General features: G+C 40.9%; 1 protein-coding gene across 1 annotated transcript in view; it reads right to left on the bottom strand.

The window, feature by feature from the left end:
- LOC146204704 (ATP-binding cassette sub-family A member 2-like) overlaps positions 1 to 26,130 on the bottom strand; it is a 170,913-nt gene that overhangs the window by 105,014 nt on the left and 39,769 nt on the right. Inside the window, exons 11-19 of the mRNA XM_084589421.1 lie at positions 25,894 to 26,017; positions 22,410 to 22,528; positions 13,611 to 13,739; positions 11,710 to 11,980; positions 8,616 to 8,788; positions 6,582 to 6,685; positions 6,386 to 6,500; positions 6,030 to 6,220; positions 1,835 to 1,985 (exon numbers count right to left, since the gene is read on the bottom strand). Coding sequence (XP_084445547.1) covers positions 1,835 to 1,985; positions 6,030 to 6,220; positions 6,386 to 6,500; positions 6,582 to 6,685; positions 8,616 to 8,788; positions 11,710 to 11,980; positions 13,611 to 13,739; positions 22,410 to 22,528; positions 25,894 to 26,017 — 1,377 coding nt within the window. The remainder of the gene's footprint in view (positions 1 to 1,834; positions 1,986 to 6,029; positions 6,221 to 6,385; positions 6,501 to 6,581; positions 6,686 to 8,615; positions 8,789 to 11,709; positions 11,981 to 13,610; positions 13,740 to 22,409; positions 22,529 to 25,893; positions 26,018 to 26,130) is intronic.

The raw sequence follows: 26,130 nt of genomic DNA, 5'->3' as shown, positions 1-26,130 counted from the left end.
CATGAACATAATGCGTACTTTTAATATTATAGCGCGAAATGCCCCTTTCTTCAGAAAATCTGGCACTGTCAGCATTGTGAGTGAAAAATCCCAGGCACGGTTCCAGAGGGGGTCATTTGGCAGAGGACATGAATAGGCACTGACTGGTCGGCAGATTGTCTGACGTCACAAGACTACATGATATGGCGAGCGGTGCCAACTCCTATTTTCCTTTGAAACCGGATGGTGAGATAAAAACAACCTTCTAAGACTCTTGGATGAGGAGTAAGAGATGCCATTCGAGGCCATGCAGCATGGCTTGTGCAAAGCGGGGCTTTATAGGTATCCATGTTGGGTGGTCTTTCACATAACTGGGTAGCTTACGACTACATGCTAATGAGTATGTGTGGAATACTAGAGGCACAAGTTAAGGTGTTTTTGATTAAAGCTAGTAGCAAAGGGCATGTACGTGAATAAGGACCCACAAAAGGACCTACAGACGGAAGCCATTACCTCAATTCAGTCATACCTTCAAAGGCAGAGTTTGGATGTCCTCACAGTCGTTTTTTTTTTTCTCAGTTCATCAGTTTCACAATGCATTTTGTGTTACATTCGGAACTAAGGTACGAATATAGTCCAAACTTTTTCCTCACTAGACCTCAAGACAGCTACAGTGGCCTTCACCATCAGGCTCGTGAACTGTCAGGAATATACCTCATGGCTGCGAGGTATGCACGGTTAAAGGGAAACCATGAAGCGGAAAGCCAGTGCATGCCATTGAGAAAGAGTGGGCACTGAAAAAGTTGAGTAGAGGAGGGAATGAAAAGAAAGGCGCACGATAAGAGGACCGGGTAGCATGAAACTCGTAGATGTAGCTGTGGTGGTGAAGCGATGACGATGGCTGCTACGGCGTGGAGGACTAGTATGTGCATTAGTGCATCGAAGGCTTTTCTGCGGTTGATGATGTCATGATGTCGCATGACTTTCTGAAGTATTGCCTCTCAAATAATACCGACGTTTCTGTTGCTCCGGTATTTCTGCAAACTGGCACTATTTTTTCCCAGGCCCTCGGTTCCTCGGCAGTGGTTAGCTTGAAATGAATAAGCTATGATCGCATTATAATCGTAATATCTTTTTTTCTTTTCCATGAGGTCTCAAACTCCCTTCTCTTGTTATATTTGTGGTCACGTTATGTACATGCAAATATGGTATTTTTTGCACAGCAAAAAGCTCAGTAGTATGCTGGTTGTATTCCACTGTTCCACTCTGAAACACAATCATCAAGCCAAAAGATAAGAAGCAAAGGCCATATTCTCTGCTTAATTGAAGCGAATATTCTAAATACATATTAATGTCACGACCTGTCAGTGCAAATTATTACAACAAAAAACATACCACGCCTAATTATTAAGCAAAGCAACCAAATAAGCTTTATCTGAAATTTCTGGCCACTATTCCAAATGATTCACACTGCTGCAATCATGTACTTATGAAGCACTTCTAGCAAGTTTTCAGTCATTTGAAAACATCCCACTTGAAATGTGCAACACATGCATAAACTACAAACATTTCATTTGACGCTTTTGCTCATTAAGCACCTATGCATGCCTTAAACTAATACTTTAAAATTGGCGCAGTAATGTAAATAAAAAAAACTGTCCGCCTTGCACGTTCCAACTGTATATAGGCCCCATCGTGGCTATCTGTGTACTTCGCCTAACAAGTGAACTTTTGTTAAATCCTGGTAAGGTTCTTTGTTTTTTTTTTAAACATCAATGTGCACAGGAACATTCATGCAATCAGTACTGAGAGCGCACCCGTAGAGTCAGGGCAACAGTACGATGGTCGAACTCACCGCAAGACTTTTCAACCAAGCAGGTATGTTGTTGTGGGCTGCTTCTTCCCTCACTGCTATGTACATGTAGGGCACATAGGTAAGAAAATAGATGATGCCTGCGCAGGCAGCTGCAAGCTTGGCCTTGGAGTACAAAACGCTCACCAAGAACCTGTAAATAAGCGCACATTAACTCCTAAACATTTTTAACACAAAGCACTTCAGATAACCAAAGTATTAATGTTTATTGAAAAGCACTTAGCTGTATAAAAATATGGTAGTAGTAATAAGGCTCAGACACATGAAAAGAAGACTTCAGGAGGTGTGCTGACTACTAACTGGAATAGCATTAATTCAAATTACAAAATCTGGCAGGAAGAAACAATGAATATCTCATGTAAAAAAAAAAAAAAAAAAAAAAAAAAAAAAAAAAAAAAAAAAAAAAAAAAAAAAAAAAACTTGGTAATGCCCCCATAATCAATCAAGTTACTAGACTTTGCCAGGTAGTAAAGCAACTGACAGATGGCAGATACAGTTTTCTTTTTTTGGATTGCTTGCTGAGCTTCAACATTTCATTTGTTGCCTGACCTTCATGCCCAGTCAAGGTGACGGTGTCCGAAAACATTTTACACCTGCATGTGTTGCAATGAGGGGACATGCAGGAAAAATTTCAAGCTAATTCAACTGACAAAGGTGACACTGGCCACATCGGGTGACACATACACAAGCACATGTGTGCATGCAGATTTTAGAGATACTGCATAATTGAGTGGCTCACAATGTAGGCAGCAGTTATCACATACAACAAATTCACACACCGAAGCACCAGGTGAGAGAATTAGGATGGTGTAAACGATGGGTGAATAGGGCAGCTGGACTCTATTCACTTTTGCTGAATTTTCTGGAAACCGATTTTACTATTCTCAGTGGCAAACAATACTACCTCAGGATGGTACAGCTGAAACAATGTTTACTCACTGGACAGGTTTAATAAATAAATATCACTTGCTTTTCTCACATATTGTACAGTAACTCACTGTAAATCGGTGTTTGTAAGCACTACTGATGACAAACAAGTGAACTGGAACATGAGAGGCAGAATGCAAGCAGGGATGACGGAGCAGAATCTCAATGGCACAGTCATGGCTAATAAGAACTTCAGAATGATACAAATTCATAAAATCGCCTGGCCAAATAGCAATAGACAAGAGCAAAGTTTTTGGCCATACCAAACATTCTCCCCATGCAAATATGGCTTACACAAATATGGGAGCCATGAATGCTGCCACGTTCACCCATGAACACATCAACTGGGCTTAGCAAGCTTGTTCACTCTGTGAACCAGCTGACCAGTTTGCCCAGTACTTTTGCGCATTGTTTACCCCCCTCCGCAATTTTCATGTCCTCACAGGGGACATCATGGTTGGTTTAGCAAGTTCATATTCCAAGCTGCCTTGGTTTACATACTGGTTCACATTGTTAAGGCCTTATCTAGAAGAAAGAAGAGGATGAACTGTGGTTCTGATATGTGGTCAGAGAGGATGATGAAGTGTGTTCAAATTCTGGGCCCTCAATGTTTGGCTCCTTAGCTGTCTCTCCCTATACATATTTTCAATTTCCTTTTCTAAATACAGGGACTTGAATATTTGAGGGCTGGGATTTAAAACACTCCTATGCAAAATCTACTACCCCCTTCGAGCTGAAAGAACGTTCACAAAGTAGCAAAATATAGTCTACGTTATCTGATAAGTCAGTCAACATCGGTACTTGCCTAGATTTTCCGAAATCGAGAAAAAACTGCTCTCGGTGGCGTGCACAATTTTCGCAGAAGAGTCGAAAAGCTATTTTGACATGGTGCGTCATCTGTCGGGCAGCGAGGCAAGTGCGCCAACGGCCGGGATGGAGCTTGCCTCACTGCTCGACAGATGACGCACCATGTCAAAGCAGCGTTTCGACTCTCTTCTGCAAAAATTGTGCACGCCACCGAGAGCAGTTTTTCCTCGATTTCGGAAAATCTAGGCAAGCAACGATGTTGAATCACTTATCAGATAACGTAGACGATATTTTGATGCTTTGCGAACGTTATTTCAGCTCGAATGGGGTAGTAGATTTTGCACAGGAATTTTTTAAATCCCAGCCCCCAAATATTCAAGACCCTGTATATTCCTTCCCATTACAATGCATACACGTGACTTTCATCGACATCATGATGTTCACCATTTTTGAGACCATAAGCCCAGAGAAAAATGCGTGCATTTTTGGAATCTATCCATTGCAACTTGCTCCTTCGAGGTCTATCATGGTGCCCGTGACATCATGTACAACCGACTCTATTATGGTGGGCAGCAGACAATATAATGTTTTTCTAGCCAGAACAGATTTACAAGGTCCTGTAACATTCCTCTCAAATAAAGCCTACTGGAATAGCAGTTTAAAAACTTTACAAGTATGCAGTACTGGCTACAGACACCTTCTAGATATTCACTTCTTTGTTGGTAAAACAATGACAAAATTCACCCTAAAAAGCAAGCGCTGCACTAGATGTATTATCCATAGAGACACTTCTTTCTTTTGTGCAAAATAATAAAATGGTGGAAAATTAATACAGCCACTGCTTAGAGCTTAAGACCTACCTTGTGCTTACGCCTTAATGATTGTGTCCTGCACAACTTTAAAGGCAGGTTACCGAATTCATCCATTATTATGTTTTCTCTGCTAGAAGCCATACATTGCCAGAGACAGCGGAACCTCATTGATATGTTCCTGTTCATATTCCCGCATACTATTCAAATCTGCATTCGTTACAGCCGCTGGGATGTGGCCTTACCAGTGTTATTGTAGCACACATATCAATTGTGTACTCTGTTCATGCTCGTTGCAACGAGACACATCCATATTATTTGCCATGCAAGATGTGCCGAGATGCCCCTCGAAGATTCCAGCCACTCACGTGCATTTCTACAATGTTCCCAGTTATGCTAGTCACAACTAGCGACTTTATCTAGATGTTTCCTGGTCGCCTTTAAATTGAGCGTGGACAGGTGTGACAGGTATTCTTTGTTCGACAACTGACGACCACATTTGCTGCTATCGCCACTGCCAAGTTGCTAAATTTTTTTGCGGGTGCAAGTCAGCCCAATTATGAGTTGATCTCAGTGCTATTACGCCTTGTCTTCTTTTTTTGCTTACGGCCTTGTCGCTATCACGTGACAATATGCTCAAAATCGCGGGAAATTAAAAATCATCCATACAGTTACACTTTTTTTCTCCCAGTTAATGCACTTAAAATTTCACATTAGTTTGGCATCAACCATACATGTGCTAACATATGAGCAAGCCAAACCTGGAGGCGGGCCACATGAAAATCTAAAAAGTAGCATTGTTCACCCCCCATGGCGGTTCTCTGCTGTGCCTAATTGCAAGGAGGCGGAGCATCAGGCAGCGAGCCTTTGTAGCAGAGGCTCGTTCCAGCGGAGACACAACTTGAAGAAGCAATAAGCAGCAGTTTCTCTGCAGTGCCTTATGGGCACAGGGGGAATTTGGGAATTAACTATGCACTCATGAATGAGGGGCCCGGATATGGGGAATGTAGCGTGAAGAGCAAGTATGTGGCGACAGTAGGCCCTCATGATAGCTTCTCCATAACGCATTAGTGCAAGGGGGCGAAACATCCAGAAAAAAATGAGTAAACTATTTCAATTCGGCACTGCTGTGAATGTATAAATTTTATTACTAAACCTCTTCACACTTAGAACAACTCACGTGCGGAGTGAATTATGTGAGCATTAAAGAAGAAGGTGCTCAACTTTATGTCAATAAATGTTAACCAAGGCTTTCATGCAGTGAAAGTGTTAATTATAGGTGCCATTGTACCCTATTCAACAGTTACATCTTTCAAAATCAGACAATTTGGTTTTTACGCCCTTTCAGATAGTACATTTTCTTTTCACCATCTTTTAAAAAGGTATCAATGAAGTTTTACTAAACAAAACAAAAGAGATGAAATTTTTTCGTGAGCCTGAACACCAAGACTTACAAAAACTGATATTATGACACACACACACACACAAAAGAAACAAACAGAAAAATTACCATGGTGCATCATATTGAAACAACCCATAATGCAAAGAGTTTGTCTGTATGCATAAATTTATGCATAAATAACCACAAAATAATCCCCTCTCCCTTTTCACATTACAAGTAAAATATAACTTACGAAAATGCAATGTTGGCAATCACAAATATCTCCAGGACTAAGAAAAAAATCAGAGGGTTGCTGTAGGTCAATACACGGCCATATTTAAGAAGAGTTGTCAAGACCGCTGCTGTGATAGTCATCTGAATAAAACTTGTGATAAACCAGGCAAGCCAGTGAACTGCGTTGTTCAAGCCCATAGTCTTCATCACCTGTAGAGTAAAAATCAACATAACATTGGTCAACATAATGACACAGAAAGACTGAGTAAAAACTACATTAAGCATCATTTATATCAAGCAGCTTATGAGAACTGCAAGGGCAGAATTATAGCATAAGTAGCAAAGTCCAAACAAAAAGAAAAGAAAACGACATACTTCTTTCAGTCTTTTCTCTTTCTCATAGACGACATTTTGAACAAGCATTGCAACAGAATAGACCCAGGAAATAGCCATGCATAATGGCATCACGTGTTCAATCATGAACAGGAACCTGAAATACAAAGGCAAAATGATGTAAAAATCGAAAAGGCACACATACAGTCTGATTTTAATAAACGTCAGGTATTCATACTGATCCTGAATGTAGCAAGGATATGGAAACTGGTGGATATAGGTGCCGGGTTCAGTGACATCTCGTCCAGCGTACACATTCACCATTGCACGCTCAAGGATATCCTATAAGAAAGCAGAGGCAAAGAGTAATTATTAGCAACATAAACAATAACCGTTTCTAATATGAAAGCATTATTATTTAATACTCTACAAAATGACAGTGAACAGCTCTCCACAGGTAAAGGCAACACAAAGATGCTGACTGTTGGTGTGGCTGCTCAGCTGCTACAAAGGGCCCATTGCAGTGGCTCAGTGTTTAGGGCACTCGACTGTTGAACTCAAGGACGCGTGATCAAAATCCAGCCATAGCGACTGCTTTTTGATGGAGGCAAAAAACAGGGTGCCCGTGTACTGTGCAATATCAGGTTAGGGAGCGTTAAGGAACCCCAGGTGGTCGAAATTTCCGAAGCCCTCCACTACGACATCTCTCTTAGCCCAAGTTACTTTGGGACGTTAAAATTTGTAAACCAAACCAATATCTCAGAAAGTGCACTGTTAGTGTTCATTGGAAAACTATGTTTTAAAAGACATTTCTGCCCTTGTACTAGCCACAAACAGGGTTCATATCTCCCACCTCTTAATTCTGCCTACATGCAGAAAGCCCATGTGTTCTCTCTAGATGAGCAAAATTCGTCCTTTTTCATCTACCCCACACGCCATCCAGCCAACAATGATTAGAGGAGAAACTGCGAATTTGTGCATGGTTCAAGCAGTGGTTTCATTAAGCTATGGAATAAGACATGCAGAGACAGATGACCTCGACACTTATTTATGCAGAATACCTCATATTGATACTTATTTACCGATAAGCGAAACCCTCCATTCACAAACTGTTATCAAAAGAGAAGTAGGGGGAGGGGGGGGGGGGGGGCAAACTTTCAGTTTTGTAAGGAACATTCCAGGACTGCATAGAAAAAATTCCACCATCCTAGATAACTAATTACACCTTTTTTGCAATTTCAAGTCTATAAATAGTGACTCAACATCCCTTTTGATGTCCCTATTGTACTTTTTCTAACTCATGTCAGTAACTAAACATGATGTCAGTAACTAAACAAATAAAAGCATTTTAGGCCCTTTGAAAAGTATATGATAGCAAAAACAAGCAAGCATGAACACATACTCACTGGAGGGCTGCCGTATAACGTGCAAGCGCTTATGTCAGAAAATAGGCATGCATTCATTTTGTATTCCTGACTTCAGGAGGTTGCATGTGGCTTGTTGCACATATCTCCTAAAGGTAACTCCAGTGATTCATGGCACAATCCCAACAGTGACCAAAATTGACATCAAATTAGCTACATACACATATACAGTCGAACCCGGATATAGTATCATGATCTAAGGAGATACCTAATTAAATAGTTCAATATAAAGGTAATTTGATATTTAAGGAATGGCGTGAAATGAAGTTATTTGCCACTTAGAAAAGCAAGAAAACACTTCATTATGCGAGTGAGTTCATTATGTGCGTAAATAAGGTATTTAGTGATGTTTTTCTATTCTTTTCTATCTTTAGTTGAAAAGTGATTAATGCACGAAGGTTGCTGCAGTAAATGCCTGCTTTTGTTTGCTCTTGCAAACATGTGGAGCTGATTTGCTGTATTTATCAGGCCATTAGTTTCTGCGGAAAAATGTTCAAGTGTGAATTAACAAGAACATTCACCATTTGCTTCTTTTCGTATGAGGACACAACAGCCAATAATTGGATACACATTTGCACATACATATGTGAAACTGCAATGAAGCATCATCCTGAGATGGGATGGGAGAGAGCGATGATGAAGACGTTACATTGCAAAGAGGGCAAAACTGACGAAAAGGGCCAATGGATGATGGAAAGTGGCAGATGGGTGCTGTACAACAATAAAAGCCTTAATGCCATTCACAACTACTGTTACAACTTTGCAGACATGACCAGAAGCACTGAATCATTATGGCTCAGAAGAATGCATACACAGCTTTACAGTGACAATACACTTTTTTTTTTTACCTGTAGCCATACAAATCCGAACTGGTAGTACTCATAGCCCCAGTTTCGTGGACCAGGAAACCAAAACCGACTTCGCATCAGGTTGGTAGTTGGAGTGAATGATGCATTCTGTCGAATAGTGTAACTCATGTGACGTGGCATTGAACCATTTTGATTCATCTTGAAGAGGACACCTTGAAAAAAAATTAAAATAAAGCCAGGTAACTATGTGAAAAATTTTTGAAGAAGTTTGAAAGCGCTTTCAAAGAGCTTTTAGTGACTCCGGCAAAAATTTCCTATATTTATCTTTACACTAGTGCGGCTAATAGTTTTGTCCAATAAATGGGAAAAAGTCAACTATCTTTTCTGATTGCACATTAGGATCTCCTTTGCTGCAAGGCTACAAATATATGAGAAAAGTACCAGCCCTGCAAGTCCCACTGTCCATGAAGCATTAGGATGTTGCAAAAACCAGTTGTCTTTGGTTGTTTATCACAACTGTAAGGAATCTGAACCATTAACACTGAGCTACTGCTGATGTGGTGTAGGTGTGCCACTGTCATGATCAAGTAATACACCACAATGTGCCTAGTTTGCTTCAACAACGTAACACAGCGCATAAGTAATTTCAGAATCTGCCTTAAATGGGCTATGGTTTTTGGGTTTCCCTAGGAAGCTATGTAATTAGCACTAATAAGCTTGCACTGTGATCAGAATTCTATTTTTATGTTTCCTTCACAACATCTATGCGTACATAGTGAATAATGTGATGCATAAATTGCTTTTTCCACTGTGCAGCTGCTTTGCTTTCTTGACATCATAAAGCACTCCCTCATAGAATGCCACTGACTTTTTGATACTCTAACCTTGGTACTGCTTCAAAAGATTAGGCTTTCAAAGACAGATTCTGAGACAACCATGCAATTACAAAATTACTTGCCTATCACCAAAGAATAATAGTTTCAACACAGTAAATCACACAACTTTGCAGAATTTTGTCTGCAGCCACAAACTAGAAATTACTTGAAATTATCAAATAAACTAAATATGCATGACTTGTTCTGCAATTCATTTTGACTCTTTCAGGCCCAAATCAAATATATTTAGAATGAAAAAACTAACATAGAAAGATTCGTGTGCTTAGAAAGAGAACAAATAATTAAAATGAAAAAAATCTGGACTCGGTCTTTCTTTATCCACATTTATCAGTGGATCTATTTGCTACCAGTGGGACATAGCAGATGTCAAATGCATAATTGGATGTGTTCAATGAAATAAATATTTTTCTTAACGAAGTATAAAACCATGCCTCTCTATTTAGATTTAGAGGTGTGTGCAACATGTCTCACATTGATGAAGCTACTTTACCATGTGGCGATACACAGCTTGCACCTCTCGGTCCGTATTCCGAGTTTGTGTCGTTAGTTATCGAAAGTGTCACTATCTCCCAGACTTCGAGTTGTTTGTTTGGCGGAACCATAGGAATCGGATGTCAGTTTGGTTGCCAACCCTTTCGTTTAAAAACAAAATTTTGAAGGACAAAATCCCCGCGGAAATTTTAAGAATATCAACGTGGCAAAAGTGCTTCTTGTCGTGCGGGTTCGCATTATTATGCTACCTTTGAAAGCAGTCAACCTGCTTTGATATCAAGAGTAACTTTTTTTCTAACGAGCTTGTTGGCAGTGTTTAAAATAGCGGCCATTGCTGCACAACCTCTCAATTTTTCATTGTCTTGAAGCTCTCAATTTCATGTGACAACCGAAATCGCATGCAGGCCCATTGCTCTCACATTCTACTTGTTTTGTTGGATTCTTGCAATGACCATTTCTTCATCTACTGAATCCCCGTAAGTGCCTGACGCCTCAATGCGTGAACTATGCTGCTTATAAGACTTCTCTCTTTATGCTCTAAATGACACACGTTCTGAATGTAATCATCTTCGGAGGAGGAGAAAACAGCATTGCTCCATGCATGCAGAGGTCAAAAAGTCACAAAATGCAATGTTTAGGCAACACTCATTCTGCGCTAGGGCCTCCACTTATTATATTATACAAAACATTTATTTCAATGAAATTGCATGCTAGCCCACCCCTAACGTGAATGGAGAAAAACAAAAATTGCTTATTTACTTGCACATGGTCGAGTAGAGGCAGTGGTACCCATCAATGGCATCAGCACAGCGTGTGCAGTTTTTATAATTCCTTTCTACGTTGCAGAATTTGTCTGAGGCTAAACATTTTTAATATACATGGTGAATTAACCAGACCATGAATTTATCATTAAAGCAGTCACAGTTATTTTCTTCCTTTTAAATGTGTTGTCCTTCAAAGTTGGATTACAATTGGACTCGCTAGGCCGGCAAGGGTTAAAAAAAAAAGAATTTACATGACTTTCCTTACAACTGCCAAACATTTAAGTGATGATTCTATATTTAAAAAGGCAAGGTATTACAAATAAATATCCCCGTAGTTATTTGAAGCTTTGTTTCAGCGAGTATGGCGCACAACATAAATTTGCATTGAGAACCCACTTTTGTTTATGGTTGGACAAGGTTTTAAATGCTCAACTGAATCAAAGAAATGTGTGACCAAAATATCAAAGAAATGAAAAAAAAAATTCGGAATGATCAACTGTACTGATGCAGAGGAAATGCAGTTGTATTTTTCTTTCACTTAATTGCCAATCTACTGCAATTTTGATTCTATTCTTATCGCATTTCTATTTGTAATCTTAGTCATTCTTCATTCTTAAATGGCCACTTCCTCCTCTTCCCTACCAAGCTGAGAAAAGAACTTCCTTCTCTCCACATGCCAAACGTGGCAGGTGGAAAGCGGGAAGTCCTCCTTATCACCACGCCCTGATACCCACCACGGTTGGCAGGTGGGGGCTTCACATAGATGTCGCCGATGTCAGGCAGTTATCACTTTAATGGCACTTCTAAAGCCATTGCATTAAAAAAAAAAACACATTTGCAGCTAGTTTTCAGAACACCCCACACATAAGAAACATTACTTACAAAGCACTTTAAAGGCCCCAGAAAACTGACAAATGGTACCAGCCATTTTATTACATTCATTTTGAGGTTTTCTAAAAAACTTGGGCACATAGTGCATACTTGCAAGTATGGTGACATTGTCGAAGTAGGCCTTATTCTTGAAGTACGCCATAAGGTCTTCCTCTGTACTGAAGCCCTGGAATATATTGAGACTGAGGCCTGACATCAGTGAAATCCAAGAACAGGCTGCATTGTCAATCACATCGAGCCGATGAAGAAATGCCTCTTTGTCCTCGATGACTGAGGCACCATTGTCTTGAGCAAACTCGCGCAGTGCCTGGCTGCGCGCTACATCCAGCACCAGTGGGTAGCGCCTCAGGTTGTCCCGCATCTTTAAGGGAGCAAAACATTTTTCTCTAATGTATCCACAGGGCAAAAGCCAATCACCAGTGCTATATACTATGTCATCACTTTTATTTTTTTCTAGTGCTGTGGTCAGAGATGGCATTTTATACAAGCTCAGGCAAGTTTAATGCAAGACCACAAAAGTCGCCCCTATGCAGAAAGTGCCACCAGAACCAAATAATTCCATGCCAAAAAGTTTTGGAAATGCATGACCATAATGCATGACCATATATGACCTTGAAAGTGACGGCAGTTTGTCACAGCTGACTCTTGTTCCACTCTTCCCACATGTGCCCTCGGCGTGCTTTAAGGTATTGCACTAGACCCCTTCTTTGACCTTCCTCTTAGCATCACATCAAACATGCAATACTTTGCAGACAGCCGCATTGTATACTGCCTCATAACTAATGCATTTGATGTTTTCAACACTCGGAATGTTCCTTAAAAATTCAAGAACGCATGGCAACTAACTGCATGTTACTAAAATTTTGTTACTCTTTCCATCACCACCCTAAATACCTAAGTATTGCAAGTATTGCAGACTGTCCTCCAATCAAAACCAACACAATTAGGTAGCTAGACATTCACTGCCCCAAGATCTACCTATGTTGAGAAATATTGCCAAAATTACTACCTCCACTAATTGTACCCTTAGCTGCAAACATTAAAACATAATCTTAGCTCCTCCTACTGTCAAACTACCCAATCCTGAAAAACTTGTCATCCCTAAATCAGGTTGTGATCTCCATTCCCAATCCACATCAAGTTAATTGTTCAAGATCCAGATTTCTGATCCATTCTTTGATCAAGCTAAAATCAGACCTTGATCTTCCTACCTTTTTGTCTCGCCATAAAACAGTGTAACACCATCACGAATTCTTACCTTACCAACAGACAACAATTTCACCAGGTCATCTGACTGCTTACACCACAATAGTCATGGTGATACTTTCCGCAGTTTTTCTCCCTATGTGTAGCCAAAAACATAAACCTCCTTCCTGCCTGCATCACCTTGTAAGTGGGCCAATACCAATTTAAGCCTGCCAATAAACTTATTTTTCAACTTTTTAATACTACTTTCTAGCCTATGCCTCAAGCAGTGGCCAAAAGAAGGGCTTTTCAGGTACAATAGGCTGTTTGCAAAACTCCACAAGTGAGCTGTACTGAAGGCTTCAGTTTCAAGCTTTATACCATGCTCAAACTTGGCGAGCAGTATCCCTTCAAAATGGTAATGCAGGCAAAGTGAATGGTACCAACAAAGCAGTGGCATAGCAGGACTGGACTTATCTAATCCCTTAAATTGTGACACAAGGCAGAGGCAGGAAGAAAATGGACATGGCAATAGTATTATAACAATAGGTAACTCCAACACTGCCCACAACTTTAACCCATGAAACAGGTTTGGCTGCCAAGGTGAAGGAGTTTTCACTGTGGAGAAAAGCCAACTTATAAAGTGCGCAAAGGGTGCACATGAAGTCAACAAAAAACTAATAGTAGTTTATGCAATCAGCCTCAAACATGACTGCAATGTAGTTAATGAATAGATTAGCTTCAGTGATGCAAAAATAAAGTATAAAGTAATCCTGAAGAACTATAAGGTAAATAGCCTGGCTCACATGTTTCAGCATTGACAATGAATAGTCACTGCTGTTTTGTGCCAGGTAGTCCCTGATGTCTCTGGAAATGTTGAGCATTTTTCTGGCATACTGAGTCACTGTGTCCAACAGTTTGAAAGTTTCATTCGCCTAAAAGGATGAAGAGATAACAGTGATTAGCTCACAAGTAGCAGAAACTTAAAATGCAATATTTTCTGAAAAATGACTCACTCAGCCTAGTGCCAACATGTAACTGCACATTTTTTATGCAACAAGATATCACCAGGAACTACAATACCATGATGTCACTTCGTTTAATGCACTTCTGGAACATGTTTCAACATTTCAAAAGTTGATGCACACTGCCCCGCAAGAAGTCCACGTTAGAGAACATACTATACTTGAATAAACATAACACAAAGGAGGAGTTTCAGCCCTCCGGAAAACAAAAAATATTATTACGATTATAACATGAGCTGAAAATATCCAAGCCAGCCAAGGCCAAAGCTAATGCATGAACATGACGTCATATTCTGTGTTATGAACGTTCCTCAAAAGGCACCACTTTAAAAGTGCACATGACAAAATTAAACACAGCCAATGTCACTGCTTCTTGCTTCTTGCCGCCACTGCTTCATGCTTTATGTTGCCCAGTTCTGTGCCCATTCACTGTTTTTCTCGTACTTTTGCACTCCCCACAGCTCTCTAACTCTTTTGGGAGACCCCCCAAAAGCCATAGCACAAAAAATTCCGAGACCAATGTGGAATCTACATTGTAGAAATGCGAAAGCCTAAGTGTTGCTGGTGCACACAGTGCATCACGTTTGCTCTCATTATCATTATCAACTAAATGCACCGTCATTATCATTGCTAATTTCATCATTGTCATTATCACTTGCAGCATCATTGTCATCGCTGCTATCATCCTCAAGGTAGACAAGGAGAATCACGATGTGCGTTTCACGATCCCGGGCGTGGCAATTGCCTTTTGAGCTCTCAAGAGGAGTTTATGCAGAACGGCTCTCCCCAGGCAGAGACTTTTCACTGGCGAACGCCGAGGTGCGCGTGTGAATAACCCCCTTGCGGGATACAGGTTTGTGCTGCCGTCACTGCCTTCGCACGAAGTCCTCAAGTACTGTGTGTTTCTCCACTGCAAAGTGGATGGCAGACTGTACCGCATCACTCAAAGAACTGAGACTTTTGAAGGCTGTTTCGGGAATCGGGCCGTACCAGATGGGACATGTGTGGCTAGTAAAGCTGCGCATACTGGAAGACAAGAAAGCGCTGGTCCGAGCCGGCAGTTTGGAGGTGAACCCGGTACGTAAAGAGATTCGCCGGAAGGATTCGGAGGTTCACTGGATTCCTTTCTACGTGCCGGACGAAACCCTGAGAAAGGTACTGAGTGAGTATGGAGAAGTGACTGACATCCAGCTGGAAGAATGGAAGGCAAGCAGTTTCGAGTTGGCGAAGTCCACCATGCGTGTAGTCCGGGTTATACTCAAAGAAGGGGTCACACCGGAGTCGCTACCAGATCTCTTCAGGTTCGTTGACAATGCGGCTCTTGTCGTCATGCCGGGTCGGGCACCAACGTGCCTACGGTGCAAGTTAAAGGGCCACATCCATCGTAACTGTCAGACGCTGCGCTGCAGCAACTGCCAAGCATTCGGAAATGAATGCATAGACTCTGTATGCACGTACGTCATCATAGCTGGAGAAGCCAGGGTGGGCGAGGAATACAGCCACCTCATAGATGAGGAAGAAGTGGAAAATGCATCGTCTTTGGGGAAGAAAGAAACAGGGAGCAATAAGCAGGCAGCGACAAACGAGGAAAATGTGCTCGCTGGCCAACAGCCCCAGGCAAAAAGGGAAACTCAAGCCGACAACGTGAGGACAAGGAGAGTCCCTCTTCTTGCCAGCACGACGATGCGACGGATGCATAAAAGAAAGGAGCCAAGATCACGGATTCCGAGAAGAACGACACCAGCGTGGCCCCCATGGAAGTCCAGCCAGTGTCTACAAAGAGGTGCCTAGAGAAAACAGACGCTATGGTGGGAAAGCAATAACTCAACCAGCTTGAAAAGGAGTGGAAAGTGGCCACCGGAAAGAAGGAGAAGTATGTGCGTTCTTCCCGTGCGTCTTCGCTCACGCACGTCGCGAGCATCATTTCCTGGAGGCGTCCCAGAGTGGAGACGGCGAGTGAACGCTGAGAATGCGGCGAGTCATCACCTTCACAATGGTTCCTGTGCTATTCCTCTCAGAGTAGGAAGGCTCAACGTGCGAGACCTCGGTCACAAGAGGAGGCAATATCAGCTTAAGAGGAGGATGATAGAAAAAGACCTGGATGCAGTCGTGGTACAGGAGACCAAAGTGGAGAGCAAGGGCAACACTGAAAGCATGGTAAAACCATATGGTGGAATGTACGATGTATGTGTCAGCCAAACGGTTGGGTTATGTGCAGGCTGTGTTTTATTTCTGAAGAAATTGCTGGGTTTTGTTGAAAATGTTACCAGTTTCCTTAACGGGTGCTATATAATATGCTATTTTAAATATGGTGATAGTGATGTCCGTGTTTTGTGCATGTATGCGCCGACAACGCCTAGGGAGAGACTGCAGTTTTTTGAGGATGTCATGCCTTTCTTCAAATGTGATAAGCTCCTGTTGGCAATGGGAGATTTCAGCTGTGTCTGCGAAGCTGGGGACAGAACACCGGGAAATTTCTACAAAGACGCGAGTGCCGATTCCTTAACGGACCTAGAGAATGATGTAAATATGTTCAACATGGCACATTTGGTGAATGGGGGAAAACGCAGACATTTCACCCACTATCAAAGGTTCAAACCATGCCAGATTGGACCTAGCATACATCTCGTCCCAACTTGCACCCAGCTGTGAGGACTATTTGGTCAAAGCTGTGTCATTCACTGATCACAGTTTGGTTATGTCCTCGATTGGCAGAAAGAAAAGACGCAAAGTAGATTGGGACATGTGCAAATTCAACACGAAGCTTATAAAAGATGACGCATTTATGACGGACAAAGTAAAGAAATATAAGCTCTGCTACCTCAGACAAAATGAAAGGTGGGAAACCTTTAAACAAAAAGTTAAAATGAAAGCAGCAGAAAGAGGCTGCGAACTCAAGTTCATAGCACAAAAGGAGGAAAAAAGCCTCAGGGAGGGGCTGCAAGCACTAGTTAAACTAGAGACAGCAATTCCTGGGGATATGTTCAAGAAATCAAAGAAATCATAAAACTGGAGAAGCTCTATGGGGATAAGTACAGGGGTGCAGTGATTCGAGCATGAGGAGAGAAGCTGCTGGCCAGTGAGGAGCCTAATAAACGCGCCTTATCGAATGAGAAAGCTTACGCTCAAGGCAAAGAGATCTTTAAAATAGAAAATAACGGGGTAACATCACACGACTAGTCGGGTATCAAGAGCGCTTCTGAAAATCCCTATACGCAACTGTTTGGGCACTGAGTATGAGAAACCCGGAATTCAGGAAGATTTTTGGTCCGTCATGCCAAAGCTACACCTTGAGTTTACGACAGCTCTTGAAAGAGATATCACAGTCGGTGAGGTTGAAAAAGCCATTGATGAACTGAACCCCACAAAAAGGCCGGGTCCTGATGGACTAAGTGCTACCTTTTATAAGGAGTTTAAATGTAATATCGCCGTAGCCTTGCATGAGGTCTTCATGGAATCTTTTGAGTGCAAATCATTACCACCTTCTTTCACGCAAGCAAACATGGTTTTGATTCTTAAAAACAACAAGGAAGTTAAACTTCGCTCTGTTAATGGCTATAGGCCAATAACGCTAACAAACGCCGACTACAATGCTCTTATGAAGGCCTTGGCGAGGACTATTTGGTAACTGATGACAGATACCTTCTCAAGAAACGCATGACAAGGAAGCGATAAGACGCAACCACCTCATGGGGTAACGCGATGTTCCGTAACGTCCACCTTCAACAGATGACACAAAAAAGTCTGGCAATGCATTACACAACATGAACTGGACAAAACACTGTAGTAAAGGGTACCTTTGGTCGCAGAGAAATGCTTCAGTCAGTTATCAAAGAGATAATTGGTCCCTACCAGACATGTGGCATTAAGAACAGGACGATCTACTCAAACATCCATGAGGCAAGGAGCATACTAGTGCTCTGTGACAGCGAAGGACTCCAAGTGGCCATGCTGCGATTGATCTTGCTAAGGTGTTCAACAGGGTACCTACCACACGACACCCTTTTTCTCTTACTGGATCATGTTGGTGTCGGTTCAGTCACTAGTGATGGGGTCAGAATGGTGTACAGAAATTGCACCACAAACCTGGTTATAAACGGCGAGCTATTGTGGCGCATAGATGTACTTTTTTCTGTACGTCAAAGTTGCCTTTTGTCACCATTACTATTCGCGCTATTCCTTGAACCCGGTAAAAAAATCCAGTCAGAAAGTTTTGCACAGTGATGCAATACATGGGTTTTAGATTTCACAACTGCGAGGCCCGTGTGCTTGCCTATGTAGACAACGTTGTCTTTTTTGTATCTGATAGTGCTGTCCTGAAAATAACCCAGGAATTTTGTGCTCAAAGTGGAAGTTTATTAAACTTGGACAAAAGTGTTGGTTTGTAGCATGGCTCGTAGAGCACCAGACCAGATGTTTTCGTGAATGTACACTAGTCCGCAACGCCAGACATTTACCTTGGTGTGCCGCTCAGCAGCTATTGTGAAAGCGGGTCAGTTTGAACCAGCAAGACAGATGAAATGAGAGCTAACAACCCGATCGGGTGGATGCGACCTGTCTATATTAGCGTGTGCTACAGTCTGCAATATGTTTCTGGCTGCCAAACTGATGTATATCTTGCAGGCCCTGTACTGTACATGAGCAAATATACATAAATTCCATCATGTATTTGCGACATTCATATGGGGCTCCAGTTGGGAGAAGACGTCGCAGATTAATCTCTTTCGACGAGTTGTTGAAGGGGGCCTCGCCCTGTCTCATTTGTTTCTGCGTCAAGTGGTGCTAAGGTTCACGTTTCTCTACGACCAAAGGTACCCTTTCCTACAGTTTTTTGTCTAGTTCATGTTGTGTAATGCATTGCTAGACTTTTTTGTGTCATCTGTTGAAGGCGGACGTTACGGAACATCGCGTTACCCTGCAAGGTGGTTGCGTCTTATCGCTTCCTTGTCACGCGTTTCTAGAGAGGGTATCTGTCATCAGTCAAGAGAAAAGACCTGATGAAGGCTTTAGTTGACACAGTATTCCCTGTCCACTTGTATCGCTCATCTTTCACGACCACATCCCGGAGAAACAGGTTAAAGCGAGTGAAAAAGATGTGGGTCACGCCTGCAACGAAAGCCTTTTTCTTTCACCTCCACACAGGTACCCGGCCAGTAAAAATCTGGCTGAACGAAAAGGGCATTTATGTACCTTGGGGCACATGGTGTTTCCTCTGCAAAAAAAAGAGGAGAATGTAGAACACGCCTTTATTCATGCAAAAATTCCATCTTCTTCTGGGATGTGATGCAACGCACACTGAAGAAAGATCTCCCACTCACACCACACGGGATTAGGTATTTACCTGTGATGGACACAGAAATACCTTATGAAAAAATTTTCCTGCTAGGTTTGCATGCAGTGTGGTGCAGTGTAATGGCTTTCCGCCACTGCGACCCTGGAACCCGATCAGTACACGAATATTTTGTGGACAGCGGTACAAAAATTCATGAAGTCCTGATCAGCAGAGACTGTAGCGAAGAAAGTGCGGTCCTGTTTGAAAAACTCAAGCAAATAAAAAAGTTACATTACACACTGCCGGTTAGGAGTGCTATAGCTGTGTGAAAATATGGCATGTATTTATTGCAATGTATTATATACATGTATTGTATTATATTGCATTGTACTTTATTGTGTTATATTGTACTGTATATTCATTGCACAGTATTGTATTGCAGTGTTGCGTTATATCATACCCCACAGCTTTAAAGGCAATAAAGATTTTTAAAAAATCCTGGGCATGGCACAGTTAGTTAAAGTGCTCAGCTGGGGATCCAAGAGATGGAGGTTCAATTCCCGGTGGAGGCAGGATTTTTATTTTTCTCGTGATGTCATCATGATGTCATTTGATTGACAGCTATAGGGTGATCTAACAAATGAATGCTGACAGTATGAGCCATTAAAGGCATTCGCCTTAAAATGCATTATGATTTTGTTTGTGCTGCTAAGCTCATATTTCCCCGCACTAGAACAGGCCTCGCCATCTAGAAGTGTAGTTTGACATCTAAACTTTCAGCTTGATTTTTCCTTAGACGGATGCGACATATGAGAAGTTTTTATTGGAGAGCAGCAGCGGCTGAGCTAGTGAAACATGGCGCCGTGCTTGCGTCTGGCCACACAAAGAAACTGGCGTCAATTGCACAGTTCAGCAGCTTCAATTGCAGATTTCTTTTTTGATGACGTCCGTAGCAAAGAGTCAGAAGATGACTCTGGAAGTGCCAATTTCAACTCACACATTGATACAGATGCACAATGACTTAGACCATTAACTACTGGCCAAAGGTGCAAAAAGTTCCAGTTTCTGCTCGCTCTGGGGCAGGTGCACATGATCACTAAATGTTCACAATATTTTATCTCTATTCGGTAGGGCTTCCACAACATACGATAAAGATAACCTGCCACAAACGCAGAAACGTGTCAAGCTTTCGCCATGATGGTAATCTGAAGTGCATCTGAGGGAAGACATGTGTGTGGCACTCAAAAACAGATCAAAAATGTTCTTCACTCACTGCTCTTGACTCCTTCCTTCTTTTTTTTTTTTTTACCCACTCAAGGGATGAAAGATATATGTGAAAACAGAAATAAATATGCCTGGACGAAGATTTTGGCTATTTTCATGAGAGGTATAAGCACTGCGCACAGAACCGAGTGGTGAACACTGATGCAAGAAAGCATAAAAAAGTTACATACAAGCCTGCTAAATTTTTTGCCTTCAGGATAGGAAAGAGGCAATATAGCATGTATTGTATATCCTGGAATATATTTTTTTATTGCGGTTTTTGACAGCCATATTTAAGCATTTCAGCTTTTTTATGCTTGTTTCTGGAAAATTTTAGGGTTCAAATTTCTTCTTTATTTCATGTGATAAGTTTAGGTGTTTTAACTTTTTGTGTGTGAAAGCCCATTTCCTTACCTGAACTATAATATATTTTATAGCAAGCTAATGCAAAAACTTCATTTATTAAAAAATATTTTTTAACACCAATCAGATTTGTCCATTTTTTCATAGCCTAGAAAGAGTTTTTAACACCAAAGAAAGGAAAAACCTGTAAACATCGAAAATTTTCAAAACTAAGAAAGGAGGCAATGTAGCATGATTTGCATATTCATAATAATTTTCATTGAGGTCTTTTTTTTTTACTTTTTTTTTAACCTTTTTTTTTTTGCTTCTTTTAGTCAGCAAGTTTGTACTGAGATTTTTCTTTTATGTTAGGTTTAAAGTACATATTATTTAAGCCTGTGAAAGACCATTAAATAGCTATATTTTTTGTACATTGTAGTAGAATAATTCAAATGCTTAATTTAATAAAAAAATTTTAATGGCCTGTTTTTCCATGGTCCGGAAAGAGTTAAACAGCCTTCTGCTTCTTTATCACTTGCGTCATCTCCATCTATAGTGCCAACTTTCTCTCATCATGTATGCCGCACCCTCTGCCTCAACAAAAGAAGATTGTCAAGCAGTTGGCTTCTCCCAGCTCACAAGTCTGGTAGTAAGCTCTTTGTAAAAACTTTGAAAAGCAATAAAGAAAAAAAACCCGTTATATTTGCACTTTGGTTCTGAATATAACATGAAAAAAAACTCGTGTTATACTCGTGCAAATAAAATATGTATTTGTGTGATGCTATCAGATATTACAGGAAAAACTTCACTATGTCCTCAATACCTGTAAATGAACTTCACACTTGGTATGTATGCAGATGCTCCACTAGGACAGAAAACTCGTGTTATACTCATGCAAATAAAATATGTATTTGTGTGATGCTATCAGATATTATAGGAAAAACTTCACTATGCCCTCAATACCTGTAAACGAACTTCACACTTGGTATGTATGTGGCTGCTCCACTAGGACAGAAGATTGTGTAAATTATAAAATGAACACAAAGGTCTTGAATGGAAAGTGCAGTGCACTGAATGGCAGCAGTGCTACTAAACAGAAAAATCAATGGTACGAGAACACATGCATTGAACTATGACAGGAATTTCTTGTGTATGTCAAGAAATATAGGGCAAATGTCCATATAAAATAATGCATTATTTTACACGGAATAACACACAAAATTTTTTTTCTAAAACTTGTAAGGGTTGCAAGCTTCTCTGTTTCTGTCACGTTTTCCTTTCACCCCACAACTCCTGAACATGCTTAGCACCCCATAATAAAATTTAAGTCGATGGGCATCATCTGTGCAGTTTCATTCCCTTATTAATATGTCCTATTTAGTAGCACTGCTTAAATCAAGTAAAAAATAAGCATACAACTCATCACTCAATCAACCAAGCATCTTGTGCCCATTCTACTTTGCACTTACAAACAGATATTGAAATTAGTAGTTCCACTAGTCAATACAATATGCAGTGGCTTGTTATTACAAACGGATATACTAGTATCAGTATTTTGACAGAGGCTAGCAACATGAAACATACAGCTCCTCAGTGAGGAAAAAATGTACCAAAGATTTTTGCCAATGAATGTGAAATCTAATATACAGACTCCATGCTTTCGAAAGTGCAGCTATAAATTCAAAACCGAAGTTCTGACTTGCCTTGTGAACAATTAAGTTTGCAGCAGTGTTGTTAGGGGTGTACAGAACTTTAGGATTACTGTACAGCACATGGACAAGAATTCCAATTTGCTCCTTCTGGTACTCTGAAATGCCAATGTCTGAAAAACATGAAAAAAATTCCACATAATTTTCTCTCCACCTAAACAGTTACCATGAACAGCCAGATTAAGTCTATCAAAGGGAAAGGCCTTTGCCAGTAATCTTCACCTACCCCTCCCTTGTTCAAGCTACGGCTTTCCCTTCACCAAAAACTTCCCAACTCTATGGCTGTCTTCCTCTTCTGTAGCATGCTGAAGGACAGACAGCCTTTCGAATAGTTGCCATCTGTCCCTGATAACAAGTTGGCCCAAAGGCCCTGCAGCAGTAAGGTGTATAGCAAGATTTCTCCCCTTCTTACTGACAACCTTTTATCAAAGCTTCTCAGCCACTCACCAACAATATCTGTGGTCATCTAAACAACCCTGTTTTAAGCACTGACAGTGAAATTCTTCAGACAGCAATTACTAAAAGCAATCTTTTTCTCTGCCATATGTATTATTCTCCTCCAATCTTTGGCCTCAGGTTAGTTATTCAGTATAGCAAGAAAAAATGGTTCATCAGGGCGAATTTCGAAAATATGCTTCACACTAGTACACATTGAAGCTATATTAAACTTCCCATGCTCTTAATAAAAACAGCAATGTACTGTTTTTCCACTGATCTACAATTTTCCCATCAAAAGCTCTGCTCTCAAAATCACAAGTATTGAGCCCGACACTGTGATGAGGGTTGAAACCATCCAGTCATTCCTGACTGCAGCATCAAAAGTGGGCTGCTTGGCTTTGGATTGCCCCAGCAGTCCACTGAGTAGGATTTTCTTTCTTTAAGCACCTTGTACCCAAAGAAAATTGCTTCTTCTTGGATAGTATACGTGGAATTTCAAATCTTCGACCAGTTTTTTTCTCGACAACACTTGTGGCAATTTTATTTCAGTGTGCCTATACTTTATTTCCCAAGTTGTTCACAGCACTATGAAAGGTAAGGATGACCTTGGCCAACCAGAATGGTGCCACTGCGTAACTGAGCTACCATGCTCCTGTCGCCAACTGCGACACAGAAGGGTAGGAGCACAATCATGTGGTGCACATTATCCTGACTGGCCCAGATCCCCATTGGCTTTTGTAGTGCCATGAACAACTTCTGAAATGAAGAACAGATACTGTTGACTGTCTTCCATGACAAATCCAACTACCTCCAGATGTCAGCATGCTTTCTTTTTCAGCTAGGTCACCTGCACAAAGCCTTCTCCATCTTTTAGCCTCGGGAAACTCCAGAAACTTTAAAAAATTGCTAAGGAGCGCCTTAAATGTACAGCATACATTACATATTTTCTATTTTCCTTTTTTTGCAGTTCATTACTATAAATGATGGCCAAATCCACCCAACACATTCTTAAATAATGGATTTCTTTTTCTGGTGGTCTAGATACGCCTCGGCTACTTTTTTCATTGATACCGTTAACCATTGCTTGAGGGTCATTACAGGGAGGGCTATAGTACAATGATAATTGCAAAGATATATGCCCTCCTTAACCAATCATCGCCATCAATAACAACTTGACTACGCCATTACAGGACCAAGGCCTCTACCATATCTCTGCATTTAATCCACTCCTGTGCCACCTACAGCCACCTTATTGCAAACTTTTTAATCTCATCTCACCTAACTTTCCGCTGCCTCTTGCTATGCTTGCCTTCTCTTGGAATTAGTTTGGTTTGTTTGGTTTGTGAGGCTTAGTGTCCTAAAGTGACTCAAGCTATGAGAGACGCCGTAGTGGAGGGCTTCAGAAATATCGATTTCATGGAGTTCTTTAACGTGCACCGACATCGCACAGCACACGGGCACCTCGCTTTTTGCCTCCATCAAAAAGCAGCCACCATGGCCAGGGTTTGATCCAACATCCTTGGGCACAGTAGTTCAGCGTCCTAACCACTACACCACTACAGCGGGACCCTCTTGGAATTCAGTCCATTGCACTTGACAACCAGTGGTTACCTTTCCTTTGAATTACAAGCCCTGCCCATGCCCACGCTGCCCATTTCTTCTTGTTTTCTGCTAGAACAGCAGTATGCTCATTCCCTGACCCACTCTGATTCCTTCCTTTCTCCTAATATTACACCTAGAATTTCTCTTTCCATTCAGTTTAACTTTTTCCTCAGTCTGAACGTTTCTGTCCCACAGGTGAGTACAGTAAGACACAGCTGTTAAATAGTGTTCTCTTTAGAAGAACTGATAAACAGCCATCCATGACCTGAGAGTGCCTGTCAAATGTGCTCCACCCCATTATTATTCTTTTAGTTATTTCACTATCGTGCCCAAAACCTGTATTCACTACCTGCCCCAAGCCAATGTATTCCCTTATCATTTCAAGTGCCTTACTACCTATTGTAAACTGCAGCTCCCTACCAAGACTATTGAACATTACTTTAGTTTTCTGTGTACTATAAATTTTCATACTTACTGGTCGGCTTCGCCTGTCTAAGTTCACTTTTAGGGTAGAGTTAAGCGACCTACCAGATATTATGTAAGAAGGGGCACTCAAAGACCATCCATAAGCTAGGCCCACTGTGAATGAATGAACTAGGGATGATGTGCACTAAAAGGCTGGAGACAGAAATGTAGCTTAGCAGATCTAGGTTTGCTACAGCGGTTATGTTTTCACGATTTCAGGCACGATTACCATGTTGCAATTGAAACACTCTGCAGATGTTTTGGGCACTAATGTGCACGGTGAACAAGAATGTGCATTTTGTATGCGTTTCCGAAGTATAGAGAACAGTGAGAAAAACTATAATTCGTAATTCATAGCCCACGTTGATGGTCATTCACTTGTAAAGCTGTAAATTCATGCAATTAACATTTGTGTCGCTCAGAGTACCAGATTGATGTAATGGAAGCCCACTCATTATGGTCTCTATAAGCAGCAGCATGCCGCCAAAATGACACAACTACAATGCTTGAGGTTTGATTGTGCCCGTTTCTACACAATTTCCGGCTGTTAGAACTGGTCTCCTTTTTTTGCAGTTTCAGTTTTAAAAATGATGTTTAAAAGTAATCCTTGACATGCTTCTGCCTATTACGAATGCCACATTTTGTTTTTCGAACTCTCTCTTGACATACCAGTAGAAAACATTCTTTTTATAGAGCGAAAAATTTCACTGCACATAGACTTTAATTCTGCAGACAGCTGTCTGGCTAATTGAAATTTTGTTTTTGAATTTAACAATTTTTCGTTCACTTCAGGAAACTCGAAAATCTGCTTACCCTGAACACTTCTTGCTGTCAAAAATTCCTTGATTCAACAATAAATGAGGTTCCATTACGTGCAAAAGCATTTCACCATTAAAAATATGAAACACACAACGACATTCCTGCAAATTATTTTGATCTCTTACAATGCATCTTAAATATCAATTCTACTTACTAAGATTAATGTCTTCAGCCTCACTGGACATACTTTCTTCAGACTTTTCTACCTTTCCACAGACCATGCGCTGCATTCCCAGCCAAATCCTCAAAAGGCCATACTGTGGCTTTCTTCGTTTTACCTGTGAATAACACATAATACAACTTACATGCTCTTAAAATCAATATGAAAGAACAAAAATTTTAGAATTATAGACAATTTATCCGATATGAAAAAGTAACTCCTCCAGCAAAA

The sequence above is a fragment of the Amblyomma maculatum genome, chromosome 1 (genome assembly GCF_055883805.1).
Source record: "Amblyomma maculatum isolate TAMU_Amacu chromosome 1, ASM5588380v1, whole genome shotgun sequence".
NCBI lineage: Eukaryota > Metazoa > Arthropoda > Arachnida > Ixodida > Ixodidae > Amblyomma > Amblyomma maculatum.
Note: the sequence above shows the minus strand (reverse complement) of the source record. Positions and strands in the feature narration are given on the sequence as shown.